The 25,518-nt window shown below is 35.7% G+C and overlaps 2 protein-coding genes across 3 annotated transcripts in view; one reads left to right on the top strand and one right to left on the bottom strand.

The window, feature by feature from the left end:
• Window positions 1-1,008: 1,008 nt before the first annotated feature.
• On the top strand, window positions 1,009-16,877 carry LOC112565390 (proprotein convertase subtilisin/kexin type 5-like). 2 transcript variants are annotated; one of them, XM_025240823.1, is made up of 15 exons: window positions 1,009-1,176; window positions 2,051-2,182; window positions 2,461-2,599; window positions 2,862-2,953; window positions 3,551-3,818; window positions 4,910-4,947; window positions 5,593-5,707; window positions 6,328-6,416; window positions 7,087-7,150; window positions 7,271-7,359; window positions 7,573-7,687; window positions 8,200-8,288; window positions 9,312-9,427; window positions 10,425-10,587; window positions 13,724-16,877. In XM_025240823.1, the coding sequence occupies exons 1-15, from the start codon at window positions 1,143-1,145 to the stop codon at window positions 13,726-13,728; spliced, it is 1,548 nt and encodes a 515-aa protein (XP_025096608.1). In that variant the 5' UTR covers window positions 1,009-1,142; the 3' UTR covers window positions 13,729-16,877. The 2 variants fall into 2 exon arrangements, with proteins under 2 accessions (XP_025096608.1, XP_025096607.1); XM_025240822.1 differs by having other exon boundaries at window positions 11,220-16,877.
• Window positions 16,878-17,369: 492 nt separating this feature from the next.
• Window positions 17,370-25,518, bottom strand: part of LOC112565388 (1-phosphatidylinositol 4,5-bisphosphate phosphodiesterase epsilon-1-like) — an 85,699-nt gene continuing 77,550 nt past the window's right edge. The window contains exons 18-21 of the mRNA XM_025240817.1: window positions 25,216-25,362; window positions 23,944-24,183; window positions 23,624-23,759; window positions 17,370-23,198 (exon numbers count right to left, since the gene is read on the bottom strand). Coding sequence (XP_025096602.1) covers window positions 23,038-23,198; window positions 23,624-23,759; window positions 23,944-24,183; window positions 25,216-25,362 — 684 coding nt within the window. The 3' untranslated portion in view covers window positions 17,370-23,037. The remainder of the gene's footprint in view (window positions 23,199-23,623; window positions 23,760-23,943; window positions 24,184-25,215; window positions 25,363-25,518) is intronic.

Genomic DNA, 25,518 nt, shown 5'->3' with positions numbered 1-25,518 from the left:
ACCTTAAAACAGGGTTCCCAGGGATCAGGGATGGTGCCAAAAAAGGACCTTAAAAGGACCTTTCATGCATTCGTAAGGACCTAAGTGGCAGTCATCAATGCTTAAGTTTTTCTCTTGTGTGGTCGGAAAGATGTATTATTTATGAATCTGTGGTCTTCTCTATGTTCTCAAATACATGTATTTCTAGTAATAAATAATCAAAGAGTTAATTTTGATGCCTGTATGCCATATTTAGATTAGATAACTTAAAAAGTGTCGTTAGCGTGCTAATAACATACACCGTTAATGTTCCAAGTTTTCTAGAAATCTAAGTAATAATAATTGCAAAACCTGAAAGCCATTCTTTGGTGTAATACAAAAGTCAGTTCACGTGTCTCTCTCTCGCACACACACTCTAACGGGAAGAGAGAGAGAAATAGAGCTATGCACAGTAGTACTAGAAGATCAAAGTTCAAGAAAGAGTAAGTTTCTAAAGACCTTTTGAAAAAAGTGGTTTTTGCGAATACGGAAGGGCAACTAGTGTTGTACAGATGTGTAGACCAAACATGCGGCGAAAAATCGTCGGTATTTTGCGCCAAAGTCACTCCGGAAATAAATTTGTGGTAATATTTTATCGATAAAAGGACTTAAAAGGGTCACAGAGAAAATGTAAGGACCTGTGTGAGAATTTGAAAGGACCGCATTGCAAATAAAAGGACTTAAAAGGCCTTTCGGCGAAAATTCAATATAAAAGGACTTAAAAGGACCTTGCAAGGACCTGGGAACCCTGTTAAAAGCGTTTGTCTCCCTTTTTCTGCTGTGGGGTCAAAGAGCGACTAATAAATTATATAAAAAAAAAACTCGCCTAATTATGTTACAAAAGCGAGGAAAATGGTGGACAATGTGAAGTTTCCTTTACTCACACAAAAATAGAGGCATGTACCCCAGGGATATAAATGGTAAAGAAGAAGACGAAAAAAAAACCAACAAAAAAACAGAAAAAACGCACAGCTGTGCATCACGCGGATCTAAGGGAAGCAACCAGTGTCGTGGTCATATGACGAGAAGATGGCGAGGACTCGAGGGACTATCAGCAGTGTTTTGTTTTTTCAGTTTTCTGATTACGGCGAGGTGATGTAGACGTGTGATGCCGCAGCGTAAAAATGAAAATTGTGGCGATTTCTTGTTTTGTTATTTGTGAGTACAGCATTGCCTTCAGTTTCTCTCAATGGAAATGTGTTCCTGGGGTTTCATTTATTTTCGTTATTAGACGTTTGCTATCGTGGATTGCTACAGTTTGTGTGGGGCATTGATCTAAAACTTTCTTTATTTGTTGAAATATATCGCTGAGAACCCGAATGCACTGCATCAAATAAATAGTGTAATAGTAACAACACTGAATAGCCGGAAAACGAAAGAGTTGACAGACTACAAAAATTGTTGTCACATCATGATTCATACTCTGGTCGTCTCTCAGAGAGAAGCAAGGAGACGATCAGAAACACGCAGAGAAATCAATCAGTTTTACGAATCATGTGGTTGAATGATGATATGCAAAACAACAAAACGTCTTGAGTAAAACTTAAAGTCATAGAGTGTAGCAAGAGGTAGTGTTAGCATTACATTGACAACATCGCATTTGAATGTGTCTTTGTCACTTTTAACAGTCATATCGTATTTAATTTTTAAACTACAAAATTTTCAGTTTCACCCGGTTCGCACCATACCGAGTATACAGAGATAGTTGTTTAAAAGGCATACTCAGCATGCGAATTAAAAAGCTGTCCTGACGTTCCTGTAGTCTGTCCACCGCATACTTCAGTAAAGTGGCCAGAGAGTTAGGGTTAGGGTTAAGGTTAGTAATATTTTGTATATAATATTATTATAATAATATGTAGTCTGTCACCGCATACTCAGTATTCAATGCTCTACACTAACAAAGGCATGATTGTCAGTTTACTAGTAAATTCGGAAGGAACAGAAATTAGTTTCACCTGATTGTATTACAGTAGTGAGAATAAAATCCATTTTTATTTTATGATTTCAATGAAGTTTTATTTTATGATTACAGATCTTTGTGTGGTAGTTGTGACCAATAACTCTGCCTTTTCTACATCTGAAGTTCTTTGGTATAATGCGGATTGCAATGGAACTGTCTATGAAAACTGTTCAGCTTGTGAAAATGGAACATTTTCAGACAACAGTAAGACATGTATTTCATAAAGAGACTGTACAAATGTCACCCTTTCAATTAGCAAAACTTTTAAAAAAGAATTTACTTCAGTAACCAAAGAACACAAAAGACAACCTTTGATTGTAATATTTGTTTAATTTCACTGTATAATACTAATTTAATACTAAAAGATCTGGACACTAATGCAAGCACATTGTGCACAATTTTGTCTACTTATTATGTATTTCTATTTTTATTTTAACATTTCCTGATGTGAAATAAAACTTTCATAAAGCAATTTTTATCAGGCACTTTTGACTGTGGATGCTGCAGTGGACAAGGCCAGTGCCTGACAAAACACAACTGCACCAGCTGCCCTGCTGGAGAGAAGCAGCCAAATAGTGGACAATCACAGTGCATCAGCTGTGATCAAGGCACATCTACAAAGTGTGTTGATATTGTTTGTATTACCACACCTTATCTGGAGTAGATTCTAGATTATGGGAAGTCAGTGACATCTTGTCATGAGCTGAACAGTGTTTTTTGTTAAGTGACTAACAATTTTCTAGGGTCCACCTGGCATGTAAAAGGATCACAGTAGTGTTTTTTACAATGAACAATAATAATGGCTTACAACGAAGTAATTATTAAAACATATATAGAGTGCAGGCACATTCACCTATTTATAAATAAAATGCTTTCACTTCAGTGGGCAGAATGGCAGTGCTGAATGTGAAGAGTGCAAACCTGGGACATATGCTGATGTCTCTGGTCTTCCATTTTGCAAAGAATGTGAGCAAGGTAAGTGCATGTGTATTCTAACGACAGTGTAAGCCAATACCCTGACAGTGTGAGAGTCTCCTTGTACTTGCCAAGGGAGAGGGGAGAATGGTATCTGAGGGAACAGGAGAAGGCTGGACTCTACTGCTCTTTCGAAAAGGATAATGGCAAGGCTGAGTTTAGTATTTTCGTCTACTGACTTAAAGGGTGGCAACAGACTTCAAAAATGTGCAACCGTCAGAGAGCTCACAGCACTTCAAGTGTGAAGTTTTATAAGGGGAGGGAAAGTCTAGGTATTAAATACTAGTAAATCGGTGATTGAAGACACACTTGTTCCATCATGCTTTTGACTGATATTATGCACTTGGTTGTTTAGATAATACAGAGTCTTGTTATGCTGTTTTTTATTATCTTTATTATCACATTTTGAGAGGGGGGGGGGTAAATAACCGAGCCATTATTGAGCACCACTTAAGTTTATTATTAAACTGTGTATGTGTTTCAGGAAAAAAGTAAAAGATTGTGTTGATGTGATGTGCATCTTTTTCAACAAAATGTGGTCTTTACCAAGAAATGTCTTCCATTCATTTTAATGGTCCTTGCTATGCTTTGTTCTAGGACATTATTCCAACAAGTCAGCAGCCATAAAATGTGAGCAATGTGGTCTTGGCTTCTACCAGAACTTAACAGGTCAAGTTTTTTGTGATGCTTGTGAGCCAGGTAGCTTCCAGAACAACACTGGTCAAGCTTTTTGCTTCCTGTGTAATAAAGGATATCACCAGAGTGAGCCTCAGTCAACTAAATGTTTACCATGTCAACCTGGTTCTTTTGCTTATGAGGAAGGGTCACACAACTGCACCTTATGTGAACCTGGATTTCATTGCAAGTATGTTTCTGCATGCACTTATCACTTATCATGCCTTTGTTTACTTTAGCTGGGATTCTTGCTTTGTAATGTATTGAGGAAAAAGAGGAAAGGGGGTTTTTGTAGTGGGAAATGGGAAACAAATCATATGAGTTAGTATTTGTACAGACCCTGACTTTTAACTGGTCTGTTTGTTTTAGCTTGATAATTAAATATAAAGATCCCAGCCTTTATTATTTAACTTTCCCTGATCAATCAGGCACTAATATTTTGGGTGGGCAATGGGATTTTCAAGAACTGGGTGAGCCTGAAAATGTAATCTACTCCAGTCTTACTAAATCAATTAACTAACAGTATCTTTTCCATATCTACAACGTGCTGATATAGAACTTGCAGGACTTTAATAGGATCATATCTATTACTTCAGCCTTAACTGCTTTGAAGTGTACCGGCGTAAAATTTTGCATACAGCATCATGTTGTAGAGGAGACCACTCAAGAAAGCTAACTGTAACACATAGAGCGCACATGTTGAAAGGACCCGTAACTTTTATCAAATCAGTTATGACTAGACTTCTGAAGAAATGCATTCTTTCAAAAGTTTTTGCTTTTCATTCAGCTGTATGGATTGATAAAGCATTACAGCCTGGATTATTGTTCCTATTAGTGACTTTTTGGCATTATCTAGAATTTTCAATTTTGTGCCTCTTCTTCTCACTGGTTCGTCTCCCTTGATTAGGAGAGCCCTATAACACTGCTTTTGGTTCCTGTATAGAATCTGGCGGAAATACTGCAGTTACAACAAAACAGTGATCTTTTCCACCCATCCCTTCACATTCACAGGTCTCGATAAAGGCAATAGAGTGGCTATCAAAGGGACTACCACTTCTGTTTTTAACCAGAGACAAGTGTGTACTGTGCATTCATTGAGTAATTGACAAAATACCTTCATGGAATAAAACAATTGTTGTATGCATGCGGTAATGGATGTGAATGCAAAATTTGCCCCTCCAGCAAGGTCACATAGCCATATAGTAAAAGATGATACAACAGCAATTGCAATTTCTCTCTTAGTTGCAGTAGTATTATATATTCCTGTGTTAATGTGTGCAGCAACTTTATGTGTGAAAACTGCAGTGAGTGTACAGAAGGTAAGTAACCAGTCATTTCTGCCCTCTTAATCCTTAGACTAATAGAAATTATTCTTTTTTAACATTTTCATGTATCCTGTCTAGTTGATGGTTTACAATTTTAGTTCATCTAATTTATTGTCTAATTTTAATCAGATCTAATTCAGTGACTTTTTTAAACATTTTGTGTGTGTGTGTGTGTTTGTGTTTTTGTTTATTTAAATCATATTTTCACTAGTTTGAAGATAGATCTAGAAAGAACACATTTAATCATTATTCCCTCCTGAAAACTTCATATAACTCAGGGACACATTCGCTTACACACATCCTACATTTGCTTCTGCCTCTGAAAAGTCCATCTTGACATTACAATAGAACAAACCTAAAAAATAGCAACTGCTATGAATAATTCAGCAGCAAATTTAAAAAATTGAAATTTTGCAATAAAAACTCGATCCAAGCATGCATTAAATAACACTCCATCATCTTTTGCTTTTCATTTCTGTTTTTCTTATGAAGACTTCAAAAAAAAAGATGATGCCTTTGCAGAATAGAATGATACTGTTCATGTAAATGGGATGATACTGTTCATATAAATAGCAGGTTGTAGCTGTCATCAAGTGTATTACATTTTCCTAATGCTCTCTTGTATTGCATTTGCTGCAGGTACATTTGCACCTGACATGGGTACTCATATGTGTTTTTCTTGTCAGTCTGGATATTTTCAAAACATGACTGGACAAACTTCTTGCAATCCATGTGATTATGGACAGCATTGTAGGTAAATATGTGTTGTTTTTGCCTAAGGAGCAGGTTACAAACTTTGTTGGGACAAGCAATTTCAACAGTAAACAACAGCAAAGAGATATGACAAATTTTGACTCTTTCAATCAATGGAAATTTAGTGACTTGTTAATAACCCACATTCAGTGGTTTTGAGGTAGTTTAACCAAGTTGCACACTAAATTAACCTTTGCATGTTTTGGAAATTTTTGCCTTTTATACCTGATGTAAAGTTCCCAAGGTCTATTAACTCATTATGTAGGATTCTGAAGCCAAATCCAGAAAAAGTTCTGTGTTGCTGATTCATAATCTATCCCATCTGGGTGGTAACAAAGAGAGAAAAGAATATATCTGACTTGCAAGAGAAAACAAAAAATTAAAACTATCATTTGACACTGCAGTTTGGAGGGATTTTTGTGCAGAGAGTCATCTTATACGATGCCAACAGGATTCTTGATTGTGCAGAATTGAAATGGTTTTCTTATGACATTTAAATTATATATCAAGAAAAAAACATAGCAGATTTCTGCTCTAAATTTTTTTAGTTCATTGTTTTGTGTATAAAAATTAATAGACTATAGTTTTTGTTACTTTCTCATATCAATATTTAATTTTCAGTGAAATGGGCTGTAAGCAGTGTGAACTTTGTAAACCTGGTTCTTTTGCCAACACAACGGGTGCCTCATTTTGTATCAACTGTACAGTTGGTGAGTCTTTTTATAAGGTTTTTAAAATTTTAAGAATTCCCTCTTACATACACACACAGAGTTATTTTTGCCCTGACATATAACACATACATAAACTATGTGAGTAATTGTGATAAAAAGAGTGGTGAATTAGCACCATCAACTATGGATTGTCATTCCTAATATATTTGTCTATAGTTTATTTCAGGCTTGTATTTTTTTTTCAAAGTAATTTTGTGCTTTATGTATTTAATTTGAAAAAGTCTTTGGTTTATTAAATAATATTCAGAAATCTTTAATAAAGCTGGAAGTCTGTTTTTTCATTTTCCTTGTTGTCTGTACTTATCCCCTTCTCTATGTGCACTTCCCATATCACCTATCTTTTATAAACATAAATTCTTTATGTTTGTTCTGGATGATTAGACTTAGGAAGAAGAGAGACAATTATAGGTGCATGTGTTAGACCTGGCAAAAGATAGTATGAAAGTGCAATTTCATGTATTTCATTTTTCACTCTGGGTGTTGTTAAAAAATAAGTTTCAGGCAGATATAACAAATTTAAAAAAACTATCACAGTTTTTGTTGGAAAAAGATGCAGCATAGCAATGTTTCATAGGAGTAAATTTATAATGATAATCATGGGGCAAACAATAACGTTCAAACAGATATGAGTTAGTACCTTTCATTACAGGATCATTTCAAAATCGGACAGGAGAAACGGGCTGCCATCCCTGTGAAGCAGGTTTTGAAGCAAAGTAGGTGTTTATACCTTAAGAATACTTTCCTGCCTGTAATAAATGTTTGTTTTTGTGGACTTAATATGTAACTATGAACAACTGATAGATTTGTTGCTAAAAGATAGTCATCATCTTCAGGACTGAGGGCTCAAAGAACTGCACAGGTTGTGTAAAGGGTTTTTACAAGCCTTTCACCTCCCTTGAGCTCTGCTCCCAATGTGCACCAGGTGAGTTGCACCAGCCATTTAATGGATAATGTGTATGTTTCAAGTGTTCTCAGATGCTAAGCCACATGAGGCAATGTATTTGATAACAATATAGGTTTGTGTATGAGGAAAAAAGAGAAAGAAAAGGAGAGTGTGGAACACATTTTACCTATACTGCTTCACATGCTTAGGTAACTACTAAGGTAACTACTTATGACTGCTTTATACATTCAGGTAACTATTCAGATACAGAGAATGCTACAGAGTGTAAGATATGTAAGAAAGGAACCTACCAGGATAAGTATGGCCAGTATCAGTGTTTGCCGTGCGATGTCGGCACATATTGTGAGTGAGTATGCATTTTTCATTCTCACATATTTATAGTACTTCCACCTGCTTTTATAAAAAAAAATTCACCTGGATCTTACACACCTGCATATATATAAATATATATCCATACACTTACATTTATGGATGCACGTGTATACACATGCCCAAATGTACTCTGTCATGCATCTTCAAACATGTACATATCACACACACAAGTGTTTGTAAATTGGTCATTAAAATATGCTTACCTTGATGATGACAAGAACAAGATGAAACCTATCTGTGATTCTGTGGACTACATAAATTACCCTTTTTTGAAGCAGAAAGTTGTTTAACCCATGATGGGCTACGTGCACAGTTGCATTTATAGATGCTATCCCCTAGAAGTCTACTTAACTACCAATATTTTATAAGCATTTTAGCTGATTGTTAGGTGACAGGATCCAGTTTTCATGACTGTACTCCTGGGCCCTGACTGCCTTTACAGTTGACTGTGGGATATGTGTAGCTTAAAAAAGCTTATTTTTACAGAAATGATGGATGCACTACCTGCATCGGGTGTCCTGCTGGAATGGAGGCACAGCATGCAGGCGCTGTCAACTGTACTTACTGTGTCCCAGGTACCTTGTACTGTCTTTAGATGACCCACAATAAATATTCATGTGACCAATCAATTACTCAGTTTTGATTATAATGTGTATTATATTTATATATTTTTTTCCTGTAATACGTTGTATTCCAGTCTTTTTGAATGGGCCCAAAGGCTTAACAAAATAAACTGTTCATATTTGTATACTTCTGTCCCACCTCAGATGGTATGCACTGCTTTTCAGAATTAAGAATTATGTATCTTCAGAATTAAGTCTTAGACCATTGTAAGCAAACTCAAACTGATTCAGTCTTGGCATCCATAAGAGTAGATTTGACAGATTTGACATTTTCTTCTTCAACCAGGTACCTTGGTTTTACTGCAATGTCTGATATATATCTTTAGACAAGTTTGTTTTAACATCTGCAGAACTGCATATTAAATACTCCACAGTATCTGTCAGTATCTTTTCATTTGGACTACCTACATCTTCATCTGTGCCTTTATTTTATCAAGACCAGATTGCTGTAAACCTCTCTTGTCTGGCTGTTCTCTGTATCCCAACAAGCTCCAAAGTTCTGCAGTACAACTTGCATACTCCAAGCATTCAAAGGAAATGCAAAACCAATTTTCCTTGTTTTTCACCGGTTTCTCTCCAAGCTTGTATAGAATATCAACTTGTTACACTTTGCTCCGGGTTCTGGCAGGTGCTGGTCTCTTTTACTACTCTGACCTTCTAGCTTGCTACACTCTAAGCAGTTATCTCTGGTCTTCTGCAGATATTTATTCGTCTCTTTTCGGTTTCCACAATCAGGTCGAAAACCCTTGGTGAATGCTGTTTACTCATTCAGCATCAGGTTGTTGAAACACCCTCCCACATATGATATGCCATCAGCAGACAACAGAGTCTTTCAAAATTCCTCTTCAAACACACTTCTTCAAGAAACATATATTGATCGTGGTGGTGATGATGATTATTGTTATTATTATTATTGGTTTTGTTTTAATTACCAGAGTTTTACTTTAATATGGTTTCTGTTGTTCATTGTAACAGGGGACTTCAAGAAAGATCAAGGTCCATTCTTATGTCAGTCTTGTCCTCCTGGTTGGTATTTTACTTCTGAAGGAGCCATAGAGTGTATACAGTGTCCCAAAAACTTCTACTGTCCAGTGAGTTCTCTGACCTTAGCACTTTCTCGTTTGCTCTTTGTGTAAGAGAAGCAATGAAATAAATACTGGAACATGTTGTAATTTCATAAAGATGTAGAAAAGAAGCATAACTTCATCTTGAAGGCTTGCATTGAAATGGTTGTCATTATGAAGGACTTTGTCATCCCAAAGATGAACAGTTTGGTCTTAACTTTAGCAATGGCATAGTCAGAATGGAAAAATATACACTAGCTGTCATTGTGAAATAAGAGAAGCAGATAGGTGACTGGTTAGAGCACCAACATTTAAGGACTGAGGTATACACAAAGTCAGTTTGATACCCAAGTAGTTATACTGAATGCACTTCAGTTGGTTAACCCATTTGTTGTAGTGCAGTGCACTTCCATCTGTTAACCCAGCTGTTGAATGGGACACAGAGATATGCACACAAGTTAGTTTGATACCCAGCTAGTGCAAGCCTTTTCTCTCTGTTAACCCATCTGTTGTATTGCAGTGCACTCAGTTAACCCATCTGTTAAATAAGACACACAAAGTTTTAGAGGACTAGGGAAGGAAAGGCACCAAGGGAAAGAAGATACACCACTCAGAAAAAAATAGGGCCTGAGATAAGCATAATCCTTAACTTCCCACTTCCTAGTGACCAACTGTTTTATAAAGGTGGTGCCCATCTTCTCTCCCAGAGTCTGGGGGAAGTAAGCTGCACTACTTGAGGATCAAACTGGGTAGTGTGTTTGTGTGTGTGCACGTGTGCATGCATGTGCCTGAAGCCTCAGATATCAGTGCTTTAACCACTAGGCTATCCACTTCTCCTATTTGGAAGGTTTATTTAGTGTGCTTACAAATGTCTGTGCATTTATAAGATGAGGAAAAATTAGGCAGGGAAAAAGAAAATCAGCTTACAGTATCAGAGCATTGTGGTGATGCATGTTTAAGACATATGTAGCCTACCCTTTGGGTTTCATCAAATATAAACCTTTCTTAATGGATATATATGTAGCAAACAGACAACAGTCCCCTGCCATGCGTGGCCAACAGTTACTGTCCTGCCGGCTCAACAGCTCCTCAGCAGTGTTCGGCCCCATTCTACCAGATTGATTCAGAGTCTGCATCATGTGTCCCAACAGCAGAATTGATTGCATTAATATGTGGCTTAGCTGGAGGTTTGTTTTTAAAATGGTTTTTAGCAGTTATGAATGATAAATTCTGTAATGCAGATTTATTTAAAACATTGATTATGTTCATACAGTGAAATTCATTATTTGATAGCATGTGTCTTTAACTGTTGATGTAATTAATATGTAGGAAAAATTAAATGATGAAAAGTTCATTAGGGTTGGGAGAAAAGGAATGAATAATGAAACAGAGAGTGTTGAGTCATTAAATGATGAAATACTAAAGATACATGATCTTTACAGTAATACATCTCCCTGCTGGCAGATGTTTTGTGTCAAAATCATGTGTAAACATGACAAGTTTCATATCTGCATTTAACATTACACCTTTGAACATTATAACTGAAGAGTTCAAAAAAATCCAGTATAGTATAAATTTTATTTTACTCATAGATTTTAGTGTTTTCTCCTTTGCATATGTTAAGGTCTAGAACTGCCTCATTTCTTACATTTGAACTGCAACACAGCTAAAGGTATGACCATAGAACAGGTTATTCCATCATTTTGTTTGCTGATTTCTCTTGCTTAGGATGCCTTTTGAAATTTATTAATTTATCATACTACAATAACTTTTACTTTAGGAATCAAACTAGTATTTGGAAACACATTATTTTTTTCAGTATTTGTGGTGTTCGGCACCATTGCAACAATCAGTTTTGTGAGAAGATGGAGGCAAAATAAAGCAGTAGTAATACCAGATCCACCAGTGACCGATGAAAGTCATCTTATTCCAACAGACAAACAAGAAGGACAGACAGCATATTATAGTGGTTTATAAACTTTTCCACTTCTGTGCTGCACGACCAAAAGTACACAATGGTCTTTTTCCTAATTTCTTGTAACTATCTGTTGTGTACAAGAAGATCCTGATGTTTTTGCTAAGGAGCCTAGGAAAGACATTTATGTGAATGGACATAATAGTCAAATCACCAGTCTTCCCAAAAATTTCATTAGACAGATGTTCCTAAACTCTGTAAACAGCTGTTAGGTCTTTAGTGACTACTCACGTCCTCCTGCTGACTCGCTAGGGAAGTGTGAGATTTTGTGTTTCTTGGTCGCTGATGTACTTTTACCTATCTCTATAGAAAATTGGGCAGAATATGAGCATAAAGTGAAGATCTTTCTCACAGAATATTGTGCTGCAGTCACTCCTTTAAAAGGCTACATTATATTTTCTTCTCAATATAAAATGTGCAGCTGCTGCTAATAACCTCACTGGTGAATGCTAACACAAAGGTGGCTAGGCTTGAACATGGCTGGATTTGCTGATATTTGGGCAACGATCTACCAGTCCTGTACCAGTGACCATTCAGGCACATTCCTGTTTGACAAATTAGTAATGCCTTGTGTCTTTCATGGTGATTGTGATGCTTTTATGCTGCAAGGGAAGTAGATTTGATTAGCAGATGGTGCTAATATGAGTTGTTGTATGGAACGTTTCTACACATGAACTCGTAGACACATTCTTAATTCACTCTTACACTGTTGGCCTTTATTTGTGTTTTGTTTCCCTTAGCTGTGTCTCTTGCCCTCTGTGTATAAATCTACAGGCTACAGGGAACATAATTTCTGTTCTTTACTGATGCGTATATTGTAATCTGAACATTATTGTTACATTTTAAGACTATTTATTCATGCTTATTCCAATAATTTAGACAAATTTTCTTTCCATTTTATGGCATCCAGAACAATCCAGATATTACACATATGCTGGTTCAGTTCAGCATTATTTTTATTTCCTCCTCTTAGAGACATAACTGTAAGTAGCGTGAATACTTGAAAAATATTTTAAAAGATCATATATATATATATTATTTACACAGGAGGATTCTTCAAGCATCAGTCCAGAATGAAATGGCAGACATTTGATGATAGTGGAGATTGCTGGGAGGGGGCATTCTGTTGAGCATTGAGTGAACTTGTTGCAGATGAGAATAATTGATTCAATGTACCTCTCACTTTTTCTACATTTGTTGTTACGCTAGCTTAAGCTATTGACTCATGTCGTCATGTGACCTTTGGTCACTTCTCCATTGATGCAATAACAGTCAGAATTATGCAGTAAATACTCAGGGCACAGTGGGTTATGCAGTCTGTATACTGATTACAAAGCAAAGATCAACTGCATTTTCAAGGTGAAAATCAACACAAAATAAATACATGAGTAACACAAATAATCTAGTAAAAAAGTTTATTGTTGTTGAAGTAATCAAATGTGTTTTCTTTGCCAGATATACAGAATCAAACTTTTAAGTTCTCAGTTTGTGCATTCTCCTAGATATGTACCAGTAGCACCATGCATGCTGTCTTGGAAAAAAAAAATAGGATTAACTTAATCCTGACACCATATGAGAAATACTTCTCAAGGTACGTAACTCTACAGAGAAGTTATTTCCTATTTTGAATGCAGTCAGTCATTCTGTAGAACAAAAGGTTTTTGGAGTAGAAAATTTTCAAAAGAGTAAGTCCAGTTATTGATCATCAGCAAAGCACTCAGGCGCTGTTGAAAGTGGCATTTCAGTGTGTCAAGATTTAGTTTGCATTTTCTCATGCTAGGATGAGAACACTATCCTTTCATTGTTGTGGTGCATTGTGTGTTCTATTTAGGCTGCTGCAATCATAAATAATATAAAATCAACTATGTTGATGTCAAGAGGCAGTATGTCTATGCGGCCAAGCTCCTGAATACAAGGTATAAACCAGGGGTACCCGCTGGCCACATCTGGCCCGTGAAGGTGCTTCATCTAGCCCGCTCATTTTAACCACACAACATAATTTCATTTTTAACATCATGATTCTGGCAAAACCACCATGTTCTCCCCCATGAGATTTTATATTATGTCCAGTGCGTCCATCGGGTAAGAAAAGTTTGGGCGTAAGCGATTTAAAGTTGATTATGACACAGAGTTTGCTATTTTTCTGTTGTGAGATCCTATGTAGCAGTTTCTGTGAAATAATTGTTATATAATGCCTGTTAGTGAATGATAAACAAATGATTGGTATTTATTCAAATTTTACAGCCATTGTTGCTTTGTCGGTCAATAAAGACCAATTTGGTCAGAAATACCAATTTTACCTCTGTTTATCAAGAAGGATAAGTCAAGGTTCTACCTATATTTTTCAGGGTAATAAATCAGGGTCAGTCTCGTTTCTTGATGACAGCTAAAAGAAAATTTTAATTAAATGATGAAAAAAACCTCTCAGGACTTACGATGTTCAGTTGTTGAATGTCAGGTAAGGAAACATTACTGTGGTGTTAAAAATAGAGTGTTGGAAGTGTAATAGTGTGTGTGTGGTTGGTAAAGACAAGTTGTTAGATGTATTCATCAGAGCAAGATACTATAATTAAGATTACTGTGAACATTTGTGAAACTTTAAAAATGTTCTTTCTTTTGACATTGGCCAGGGCTTTGTGCATTTCATTTCATTGTTAAAAATGTCAACACATTGTTTGGTTTACATATGAAAATTAGTTAACAGTAAAACTAGAGTTTCTCACTGTTTTCTGATATTTTATGAGATTTCTGCTGCTGTTTGGTTGCATACTGAGTAAACATTGGAGTGAAATGGTTATAGGTAAAGTTAAAAACCTTATGTAATATGATACCAGATTTGTTTGACTCCAGGCTGCATGAAAATGGGAAAGCTGTTATTTTTGTCTCTTACACTTGTTCAGATCAACTCCATCATGCATGAGTAAAGCTCATTTTCTATGCCATTCGTTATTTCCTTTGAATATGACAATTCAATTTAAAAGCTTCCCTACAAAAAAAAGCATGAGATACAAGATATATAAAAGAATTTAGTAAAAATTTATTTCTGGCAGAGTTTAAGTGTGTACAAAATACTCCAACATGGCCATACTCATAGTGTGATGCACTTTGCTAGCCAGTGCAATGTAAACCATAATTAGGAGAATTACGAGCCTTTTCAAACTTTTTTGGGGGATGGAGGTAAAATGTGAAACCTATTTGATGCAAAATTGTGCAGATGGCTCACTAAACATGAGTAGATGATAGTCTGATTATATGTTATACATATTGGCTTCAGTTTACAAGAAACATTTGAGTTTAGACGGCAGCTGGAGAAATGTGCATTTCAAAAATATGCCTTTCAGCAAAAATGTATAATTAGGAAGATATATATACACACACACATATAAATTTAAAGAGAGCAACATAAAAAAAAAAACAAGAAATGATGGGTTTTACTTAAAGAAAACGTGACATTTTAAAAAAGTAAATGATATGTTTTTTCTGTATTTAACTCTTTTGTTACTGAAAGGTTCTTCAAAATTTCTAAACTGTCATGCTTTATCATGTGCCATATTGAAACATATGATGCAGCTGTCTGTAAACAGCCATATAAATAATGTTTTATTGATTTCTTTAATGTCAGTATTGATGTGGGGTTTCTTAGTTCTTCCTACTTAGGGTGTTGGCAACTTTTAATATTTTTTTTTATCCTTCCTCATAAACACGATATGATGGCTTTGCCACTCAGATATTACTTTTGGTTTTTTTTTTACATACTTTGTAATATAAACTTTGCGATCAGTTGATTAGATGTTCTTGCAAGAAAGAAAAAAAATTTTCTGTGATATCATTTTCTGCAGAAGATCATAGCGGTGTTTTGACAATTCATAAAGCACCAGATCAATAGGCAAAATAGAAAATATGGATTTGTGACTCGTAAAGGTTGATGACAAGTTGAACATCTTGAAAGTATTATATTGGTGGATTTTTGATTCCTTTCTAATTAGATTGTAAACTCATATTTTTTTCAAAGAGGCATTATGCAGATTACTCTATCTGCAGCAATAAAAAAAAACTCACACCTATTAAGTCCATCCTATGACTAGAACTGTGATGTGGATTGGAGCATTTACAGCCTGAATTACAGTTTTTCAAATGAATTGAGCAAGCTGCATATCTTTCATCATTCCCATATGACATTCTATAGACAACACATTTGCATGTTATATTGCATTATCTCTGTGTGTGTCATTGTAAACCATCAGTTTACTCACAGACCAGGATATGACACTATGTAAGTTACCTTTACAATATTCTTAGGGCATTTCAGTTTTATTGCCTGGTAAAAGGGTTAGCTGCATTGGGTTAATTGTAAGAATCACTTTTTTGTGCACACCAACTGATGTTCAACAAATCAGCATTTTTGACATGGTTGATATTGCAGAACGAGATACAGCAAATGTTTAAAAGCAGGCTTTAGGACCTCACTTGTAAGCTGTATTTTCATCAACATCTATCAGGTATCAGGCACTTTTTACTGAAGATGCAGAAAAGACCCTGACAATAATGAAAGATAGTTCACTTTTGTTTTGAGTTGTTAAAATTATGTCTGTTGCTACTCTTTTACTGTTATATGCACATGATCCTCAGATTGTATTTAGCCATTTCCTCTGGTTGGGCATGAGGTATTTTCCTGTCTCGGGCATCTGTGATGAAACAGTGACCCTCTGTTCCAGAGTGAAAAGTACTTATCACCAGGTTACCATGCATTTTCAAAGTTCTGTGATGATACCTGTGGCAGATTTCACTTCATGAAGAAGGCATTGTATGTGGGACCAAGATCATTTAAGTGTCTTCTTCAAAACATTTTATTTACTTATATTTTATAAAAACATAGATAGAAGGTGAGGTTGTCACTCTGGTAACTGCATGTATTGTCAAGAATTCTTCTAAATGGCATATCTATACTTTCCTCTGACAAGATTGTGTGAATTGCTTAGTACATGAGACATTTTCCTTTATGTACCACAATTTGAGCATGAGCTGTTAAAGTCTGTTAAAAAGGGTGCAAGTGAGTTTATGGAATGTTGAATGTACAATTCAAGAGAAAGGAATTGTCTTTTATTGTTTAGTTGAATCTAAAAAAAAACAAATTTTATCAATTAGATCAGGCGTTAAACTTTGTCCACCAATATAGTGTTAGTTTTGGATCAGCAATATCTGTAATCAACATCAATATCAGTGTAAAAGATAAAATTACCTTATGATGATGACGTGAGGAATAAAAATAATACTCATTTTAGATCATCAAAAATGTGCTTGGGAAAAATTGAATTTTATACACAGAAAAGTACACATTTGCACATTTTGGTGTGGTTGACTAATTCAAATTTTGCGTTTATTATTATTATTTAAATGATATTGTTTTATTGTACTTTAATGTCATATGCTTGTTATATCATATTTATTGAGGTTTTATAAAACTGCATTGTAATTTTCCTATTAAAACCATTTCTATTGTCAGAGTATTTTTCCTTTTATGTTAAACATCTGTTTTGCATAATGCTCATCTTTGGGGATTTTACGCCAGCGTAATTGTATTGGACAGTGTTATCCCCTAACCAAAGTTTTCTCGTTTTCACGTATGGTTTTCTTTTAGAGAAGCCCAGTAGTAGGGTGGTAGCATGAGTTGGGGTGTGTGGGTGAGTAGGTGGGTGCTGCTTATAAACTTTGTACTCACTGGCTCCTAAATTCGCAGCATAATGAAGTATGTAGTTAGTAGGGGCAAAGAACCGAGAAATACTGGCCGGCTGAGACCTGCCTGACTTGCAGATTCTGGCTTGTCATTGGACAGAGAGCTCAGTGCATCAAACAGGAAGGTAAAAGACATGTAGCACACCTAATTATTTCCACTGAAAAAATATAGGTATTCATTAGCAACATGATACAAGCCCAGCTACTTGCAGATTTTGTATCATATAAGTTTGTCAGGCTGGGAAAACATACTTTAAAAAGCATCTTTTGACCAATAGTTTAATAGCAAAGTTGTCATCATGGGTTAATATTTGTAAAATAATATCCAATGTGCCACAGATAGTCTTTTAAAGGACCCTTACAGTTTTCATTAGGGTTCTTTTTATTATTATAAAAAAGACTGGATTTCTTAAAAACATTTTCTTTTGCTTAATTAGTTCCACAGGATTTGGCAACAACACTGAGACTTGAAGTGAAAACAGCCTCCGTTTTAATTTGATCTGATATGTCAATTTTTTTGGTTTGTTTTCTTGAAAATACAAACTGACACTTAAATAAATATATACAATTGCCCAGTCATACAATCACAATAACAATGTAAATATATCACACTCACAACAAATATCACATTACTCTTTGGCCAACAGAATGGTGAGGGAATCATCATTACTGCTACAATACTCAACATGCTGACAAAAAAAACCCCATGGAAACAAAACAGTGGAAGTAGACCATTTGCACTTGAAAAACAAACAAAAACATCACATCACAGAAAACTCTGGGTTTATACACCATTAGGCTGAGTGGTATAAAAGATCTTCAACTTAATATTGACAAAAGTGATGATGTCAGTAATGAAAAGTGTCCCAAATGCATTGCGGTGTGATACTCTATTGGTCCATGTTGTTCGCTACGCTTTTGTCAACAGTCACCAGATTTTTGCTGGGACTGTGAGCATCAGAATGATGCAACCTTGTAAGATTAAACATCATAAATATTTGCTGTCCAAAGATTCAACCATGTAAGCACTAAAACAATCTTTTAATCTTTTTTTAAAAAATTGCACATATTGTGCTCTTGGAAAAATCAAGAGAGTGTTTTTCACTGGTGGGGAAGTATGCGATGCAAAATGTTGCAAGAATGATAACATGAGGAACTGGGGCTAGACAAAAACAGAGTTCATGCAAACCACTTTTTCTTCATTCAAAAGAATCACTGCTACTTTTTCTTATTATATTACAGATTATTTCAAATACTAATTACGCAAAACTGGATCGGAAATACTGTAAGATCTTAACTTTCTTTGAAAATATCTCAGGAAAAAGCAGTTTTCTCTACTGTGCACACAAAACTATTGACCTGACTATAGAAGCCATAGAATAAATGTCAACAACATAAGTCATCTATGTCAAATATTTAGATCAGGTAGCAAAGATTCCCCTCCTTCAAAGCACTGCATTTACTTAGATTATTTTTTTTTTCTTTTCACAGTATTTTTCTCATAATACCTTTACAAAAGTATACCATGCTGTTACAAATAAATGGTCACACAATCTCCCAAAAGCATAATTAATAAATCCACTAATAGGTATGTGTTCTTTAAATCAATACTAAAGTTTTGCATCAGTATTGACAATTTGTAGAGTTACCTGTATACAAATTTATTTGAAAAATTACATAACTAGACATCATGCCCAGAAATGGATGCGCAATGGATTAGTTTATTTTTGTTTATTTTTTTAATATTTTATTGTCATTTGACATTTTGATTGTAAATGTTTGGAGGTGGATAGATTTGATGGCTACTGTAAACAACAATACTGACAAAAGCACCAGTCAATATACTCACAAAAATTATGTGCCATTCTTTTTTACATCTGCAGCATTTATCAATGAAAGTGCATGTGCAGTCCAAAGTAATTTGAATCATCTTACCAAGCTCAAATATTTATATCTCAACCTGCAATATTTTTCTGCACACTATCATTTTTTCCAATCCTAAGGATCTCTTTGCGGCCCTATGCTGGTTGAGAAGTAACAATTAAGGACTAAACTAAGCATCTCTTAAATTTTAATTAATTAATAATCTGTAAATTAAAAAAATGGACATTATATACTTATAGAGTAGTTCTACCAGTCGATCATTATAAAATTCACACACACACACATGTGCATACACACTTAGACACACATGTCTGCACAACTACAGATAGATGCACATGCACAAATATGCTTGCAAACAAATCATGCATCTGCATACCAATTGTATTTTTTTAGTTCCTTACTCAAGACATAAACTATAAAAACAAAGTAACTGCACATTTCAAACTACAGTGGTTGGAAAAGAAACACTGCACAAAATCTAAACAATTAGCGTTAAACACTTTATAAATTAATGTTCTAAATACTTCATAATAAATCTAACAGTGTCATTGATAAAAAAACCACAAACTGCCATGACCCTGTATAAGGGAAGGAAAAACACAGCATTTACATAGAATTTATTGACCAACAAAAGCAGCAACATTCTTGTGGAAATTGACAATGTATTTGACCAGCTGAGATCAACTTTATTGCACTATTGACCCTTGGACTGCTCAGAAAGAGACATTGACTGCATTTGAAAGAGGCATGTATAGCATTTAGGAGACCATTATTTACCCCATGTGCTGTTTAAGTCTGAGTGCTTTGAAATAGAATTCAACTATCGCCTATAAAGTCTTAAAACAAGTTTAAGAAACAGTCAGTTGTCAGGAATTTTTTTTGTTTACAAGTAAATGGATGTAAAGAGGTTTTCAGTGCAAAAGTCAGTTATGTTCTGAAAAACAGAAACACCTCAGCTATGTTCATTCAACTTTCATAGCCTTTTTCTCTTGAAGTTTACTATGAACGACAAAAAATTGGACACTGCTTACTAAGATTCTTATACAATTAACTTTTCATTTGTGGGTGCATGAGTGCAGTTCATCTCAGATGTATAATAATCATCTAACAGAAAATTAAAATGCAGCCTATACTTGTCTGCATTGGAAGGTCAACGAATTCACTCCACGTTTCTCTTGGAAAAGCTATGGCCGCTGAAAAACTATGAAACACACTCAGGTTGCTCTCAATCATACACATTACACATTATACACACAATGGAAGAAAACTGCAGCACTTGGTGTAGTGACTATCACAGACATCCCATTGGTGAAAACAGTGCTTAAGATAATCTAGAAGTAAGACATGCATACAGATTGCAAGGAAATGTGACACAAAACTAGCAAACAACAGGAAAGTGAACAAATTTGGCAAAACAAACATGCAGGAAAACCATTTCATGGAGCAAGGCAATTTTATCACATGAACAATTAGATGAAAGATTTGCTGAAAAACAACAAACAGAATTTTAGGTGGTTGTGCATTGTTGTTTCCCAAACATTTCAGTTTAATGGAAATGTTTTTTGCACAATGATCCGATCAGGTTTTGAATTCCCTTAATTTGTAGCATGCCTAAATCATAAAGGAGAATTTTCATATTGCTGTTTTGCATTTATTGTTCATTTTCATATCATACTGTTTTAACCCTTCAGTAGTCCAAACTTCCTACTGCTAATAAACAATGAATTATTTTTTTATGGTCAAAAAACCATGCTACTGTTAAAAACTGTTCAAAAAGAAAAAACAACATCACATTGTTAGCCAGCTGTGAACACAGCATTTCAAGGTTTACATATCTGCCTTCAAAAAGTGACCAGATGACAGACATGTCATAATATTTAGTAGAAATAATTTGTGGGCTTTGATGCAGACTAGAGAAATTTCTCTCTACTCCACTCATGAATCCTGCAGTCCTTATAAATATCCACTCTGTCACAAATGTCATCACAGTCACATACCACATCAGAATGTAACAAACTCTTCAATTTAGCATTGTCTGGAATGTCTTAAAGAACCGTATAAACAAACTTGTATGAAAACAGTGAAATCTTGACCAATCATCTCTGTAAAAGTGATGATTCAGGCGGTAGGCTAAATCACATGGTACCAAAATTCTTCCACAGTGGCAGCAGCTTAACGACTGCTACATTTGGTAAATGTTTGTGCCACAAACCCATAAAGATCTATACTTTTCTTTGCTCCAACACAGATAAATTATCCACATTTTCTCTCTTCCTCTGTAGTTTTTGACTGGAAAGTATCAGTCAACATAACTTTCACTCCATTGAAAGGGGTTCATCAATCTTTCAGTACACCTTTAGTTTGGCAAATCATGATTGCTTTAACGAAGGAAATATTTCTCCTGTCACATGGTATAATGCTGAAAATGAATGCAGATGATGACCAGTCAGTCATGCATCATACTGAAGAAAAAGGATGCATCCAAGATAATTCCAAAACATGAGCTGTACGGGTATGTCACAGGGTACGTAACCCACACATTTAAAGATACTTTAAAAAGTCAGGCTTTATTACCTAGCCCTGTGAACAAAAATATAAAAAAAGCACAACCACTTGTCTTTAGCAAGTCAAACCAGAGCAGACTTTGTATTATGCTGGAATCTTTGCAGTATTCACATATTTTGTGATTTTTCTCATGTGAGAAGGCCCCTATGCCATCCCGTTCTCCCTGCCTGCCCCCCAAAAAATGCTTTAACTTGCTTCAGACCATGAATAACTAAAGCATTCTAGGAGCATTCAGCATCTAAAGGCAGTCATGAGATTGATCTTAAAGACTGTCTTGTAGTTTCCTTGAGTGTTGTTACTTCTGTCTAATCACTTGGGTTAGACTGTTTACACAATAGTATGTGTAATCCAATCAATTTCACTTTATGAGCACTGTTCAACAATGTACCTATAAGTACAGTTATTCTCTGTATCAATCAGATAGTAGTTGTACATGAAACTACACAATAATAGTTTTTAAAATCCTTCTGAATGGTTTAAATACTGCCTGGACACGTGAAATGATTCACAAATGCTTTATCAAATGGCACTTGCAATGTCATGTTCTGCAATCTGTATTTCTCTGGACGTTGTCAAATGATCCAAACTGGATCTTTATCATTTTCTCTTTTCATTACAAATTTTGAAAAAGAAGCCCACAAAGACTATGATCTTGCTGTTGTTTGCATCAACCAGTCAATTTTCGACCTGATCAAAAATGTTTGCGATGTAGGATGGTGAGCATACAAAACTGATAGACTATGTACTTGACAGTGGCAAATGATGCGTGAATTACTTACAACTGTGGTTGTGGAATCTGGTAGACATCACTAGTAACAGAGCTTGTAGAGTCAGGGGGAAGTCACTGGTATTGCTGAGGTAGTGGGTGAGCGTTCATCTTCCTCTGGTTGCAACTCTGTTTGTGCTGCATACTTCTAGAAAGCATAACATTCTTACACTTCTCTGCCAGAATGCAAGTGCTTCATGCTATAGCTGTCATCAGAAGTCATGACACAGAACTTTGCCATATGCTCAGTACAACTGGGGATTGAATGGTATTGACAGTCAGTACCTCTTCACCAAGGTGCCTTGTACTCCTCAATATTGCAAAATGCTGCCATTTCCTGGTGGGAACATGCACTGGTATGCAACCTATACCACATTTTATCACACTACCAAGAACTGAAAACCCTGGTACATTATTTAGAAGATGATTCACAGGATGCTCCTGATTGACCACATCCAGATGTTTTGGATGGAATGGTTTTCACAGGTTACTTCCCTTTTTCTTGGTCAACTCTCCTCAAGGTTATGCCAAGAAGTTGTTTCCCTTGCTCTCATTCCATTTGTGTTGCGGAAGCTGAACAGAGGGGAAATCTGTCGTCAGACAATGTTGAATGATCCACACCATATGGCAACTGCCATAACCAATGCAGGATACATTCCAGCATCAGATATCTAACACATAAAGTGCAAGTTGACTTCTCTTCTTCAAAGTGCATCATTTGTTTCGTTTAAAGCTGATTTTGGAAAAGTGTTTCAGCTTGAAGGTGCCCTGCCGCTCTGGTGGGGGTTGCAGTTGGATTTGTGGGGCCATTGCTGCAGCAACAACTGGCGTACTGTTCACTTGTGATGGGAAGCTGATGGACCGCCTAACTGTTTCTGTTTCATATAAAAGAAAATGGATTTTTTACATTTCCTCCACATGAGTATTTTGCCCTTTCACAATGACCTCTTTTTACCCATCATGTTTCCAATATTTCAATTTTATTATTAAATAAAAGTCTGGAGCATTTATTTCAACATTTATTTAATTAAAGAAATTCCTGAAAATTCCAGACATTCAGAAAACAACAGCATCCATTTGAATTTTTTAAAGAGATTTTGTAGTGGTCAATGCTGTAAAAATTGTACAGTCCAGCAATACATGTTCTGTAACAATTTTGCAGTCCAGTAGTACATGTACATGTGCTCTGGCTCAGCTGAGAAAAAGTTATTCAGCTATGAAAGTCTGGAACAGTGGAGCAGAGCATTTGATGGAGTCAGATAAGTGAAACATTGTCATTCATTTGTGTTGGCAGTCATACCTGGAGTTGGCTGGAAGATCATAAGTTTATCTCCAGATCCTTGGTGTTTGGAGCTGATCCGCTTTGATCCAAATCGCTTGACGAAGCCTGAGCTGCGGGAGATGGAGCTCTTCAGCAGGCCTGCCTTACTTTTGTCCTGTCATTGTCAAAAAACGTTGGTAAGAGTATGGACCATGTACCCAAGTTACTAGATGGTGACCATGTTCACACCAAAGTAGTTCAAAACAAAGGCTTAAGAGCAAAATCCATAATGCAGAAAATGAAAGATGTCAGGGATGCCTTCCAATGCAACTTGACAGACCTGCAGTGTATTTACTTACCTCTTCATTGTCAATGGGCACTGCATCTCTTGGCATGAGGATGAAGCGTCCAGTAGTTCTCCACTCACACTGGGCATCATGAACATTTTCATCATCTGCCAGGATCCGCATCTCCACTTTCTCACTGCCGGGTCTTCTGCTTGTTAATGAAGAAGTATCCCCTTGTCCTGGAATGTCAAGTTCTTCCACAAGAACATAACTCCTTGGATCTTCTCCAGCTCGATGAGTTTTCTTCATAGCCTGTTATATGGAAGTAATTAGAACCAGCTTATAATTGATTATATTGTATGAGATATCCAAGGTTTCATTCATGACAGTTGTCTTTGTGCATGAATTCTTCCCTGTATGCCATTTGTATGTTGTCACCTATGTGAAAAGGACAGTTGGATGCAAATGGATTACCACTGAACTGTTAAACCCTCACCTACTAGTCTGCATCATTGAAAAAGTACATCCACTTTGGAAAATAGAGTTTATCACTCTTAAGGCTGCAAATTTAAAGCAGGAACCTGTTCAAAGGATTTGATGGGTAAATGAGAAGGTGATGCTTATAATTTACAGACAATATTAACAATCCACAGGATTTTGCTACCTATAACAATTAAAAAGCTTTTGTTTGCTGTGGTCGTGTTTGTGACTCAAGTTTGTGTTGAATCATGTATTTAACTTACTGCTATGGCAACTTTAAGAAAATATTATGCAATTTGTGTTGCTAATAATGAAGTATCCATATTGCCTTAAAGCAAAGGTTGTTAAAAAGATGATTAAAGCATATAGTATTTACAAATTTTTTGACATCAGGTCTTGTCCAAACATTAAAAAAGCAAAACACACAGTAAAAGTAAAGCTAAAGTAAAAAAGTATGAGTATAAAATATAAATATCAAATAGTATCAAACGCATATTCTAATGTGTTACTTATACAGATCTAAGGAATAGATAATTATATGTCATCTGTCAGCGTTTGTCTGGTAATGAAAATACTGTTCATAACACTTGAAGTGTGCGTTGTCTTACTCATGCACACATGCCACATTTATATCCATTCAGTAACATACATAATCATATTAAAATTACACACATATGCACATACATACAGCCACATGTACACACAAAGATATATGCAAGTACATATGCATGCATGCACTAATGCACACAATGCAAAACAGAAATGTATGATTATATTCATGCACACTTCTCTTCAACTACAGACAATTAAGCAAGTGAATAAAACTGCTGCCAACATTAAAAGGGTTGGAAGAAAGTGCCCGACCTGCGTAATGACATCAAGTGCTGTACTGGAGGAGGGTGCCTTGAAGACAGTGTACGGCTGGTCAGGGGACACATTGTAGACACACACATGAAACATTTTTTCTTGGACTTCCCAACCCCCTGCCTCCTGCTCCATTTCTAGCTTGCGCTGCAAGCAAATAAAACCACACCAACTTTAGGTGTGCTTGCACTGCAAGCGAAGAAAGCCACACTACTTTTATATGCATCACAGCCCTTTCAATTTATCAGGACTGTTTGTCTGCAGTGACTATGGCTGATTAGGTAGCTCCACCAAAAATCGCTT

The sequence above is a fragment of the Pomacea canaliculata genome, linkage group LG5 (genome assembly GCF_003073045.1).
Source record: "Pomacea canaliculata isolate SZHN2017 linkage group LG5, ASM307304v1, whole genome shotgun sequence".
NCBI lineage: Eukaryota > Metazoa > Mollusca > Gastropoda > Architaenioglossa > Ampullariidae > Pomacea > Pomacea canaliculata.
The sequence above is the reverse complement of the archived record's forward strand: the minus strand, read 5'-3'. Positions and strand labels throughout refer to the sequence as shown.

Excerpts from the sequence above, each read along its gene's own strand:
- LOC112565390 (XM_025240822.1), top strand. The coding sequence starts at position 1,143 with ATGAAAATTGTGGCGATTTCTTGTTTTGTTATTT. Across the intron at positions 6,417-7,086 it reads TTGTATCAACTGTACAGTTG|GATCATTTCAAAATCGGACA; the intron begins GTGAGTCTTTTT and ends CTTTCATTACAG. Across the intron at positions 7,151-7,270 it reads GAAGCAGGTTTTGAAGCAAA|GACTGAGGGCTCAAAGAACT; the intron begins GTAGGTGTTTAT and ends CATCATCTTCAG.